Here is a 911-nt window from a genome sequence, read left to right as displayed (position 1 = left end):
CAAGGAACCATACGGGGTGGTGCTCGTCCTCGCGCCCTGGAACTACCCCATCCACCTCCTCCTGGTGCCCCTCATCGGGGCCATCGCTGCCGGTGAGCCGAACCCATACCCTGGCCTGGAGGATCCCAGCACCTTGTCCCCCGGCTGGGGTGGCAGAAGGGCGGGCTGTCACCATGTCACCGCTCTGATGTCCTGTCTGATCTACCCCAGGTAACTGTGTCATCGTCAAACCCTCGGAGATGACCAAACACACCGAGACACTCGTGGCTGAGGTGCTGCCTAACTACCTGGACAATGTAAGACGCTGTCCCTGTCCCTGGGCCGTGGTGTCCCCAACCCTGCCTGGCACACACCAGCACCACCCATCCCCGGTCTCATGTGCTGCCGTCCCTCTGTCCCCCGCGCTCAGCCGGTGTCCCCAAGCCCAGGAGCCGATGACACTGGTGGTGGGGACAGGGATGGAGCAGCCCGGGCAGATGATGACACTGGGGGACCCTTCCTCCGCTGCAGGACTGCTTTGCCGTGGTGACCGCGGGCGTGGAGGAGACCACCAAGCTGCTGGAGAACAAGTTCGACTACATCTTCTTCACCGGTACGTCCCGTGGGGTCAGATCTGAGCCCTGCCTGGATGGGGGTCCCCCCGGGGCTCACACTGCCCGTCACCGTGGGCGTCAGGGCTGGTTGTGTCGGGGATCTGCCGTCAGGATCTGGTGGAGGATCCACCACCAACGCGTCTGAGGATCTGGTGGCCACCCGTGGGTTTTCTGAGGGATGCCGTGGAGGACTCAACGTGGCTTCCCCGGTCTTGGCTCCTGAGGCTCAAGCCATGGGTTGGGCTGTGGCACGGTGGGACCCTCACCATGACCCATCTCCTCCCGGCCCCCAGGCAGCCCCGCCGTGGGGCGGACCGG

The 911-nt window shown here is 65.1% G+C and overlaps 1 protein-coding gene across 1 annotated transcript in view; it reads left to right on the top strand.

The window, feature by feature from the left end:
* Positions 1-4: 4 nt before the first annotated feature.
* LOC104463041 (aldehyde dehydrogenase family 3 member B1-like) overlaps positions 5-911 on the top strand; it is a gene marked incomplete at both ends in the record, with an annotated part of 1,925 nt that continues 1,018 nt past the window's right edge. The window contains 4 exons of the mRNA XM_010075214.1: positions 5-92; positions 211-296; positions 511-592; positions 705-802. Coding sequence (XP_010073516.1) covers positions 5-92; positions 211-296; positions 511-592; positions 705-802 — 354 coding nt within the window. The remainder of the gene's footprint in view (positions 93-210; positions 297-510; positions 593-704; positions 803-911) is intronic.

Source organism: Pterocles gutturalis, unplaced genomic scaffold (genome assembly GCF_000699245.1).
Source record: "Pterocles gutturalis isolate BGI_N339 unplaced genomic scaffold, ASM69924v1 scaffold13287, whole genome shotgun sequence".
Classification (NCBI taxonomy): Eukaryota; Metazoa; Chordata; class Aves; order Pterocliformes; family Pteroclidae; genus Pterocles; species Pterocles gutturalis.
This window is presented reverse-complemented; position numbering and strand designations above follow the sequence as displayed.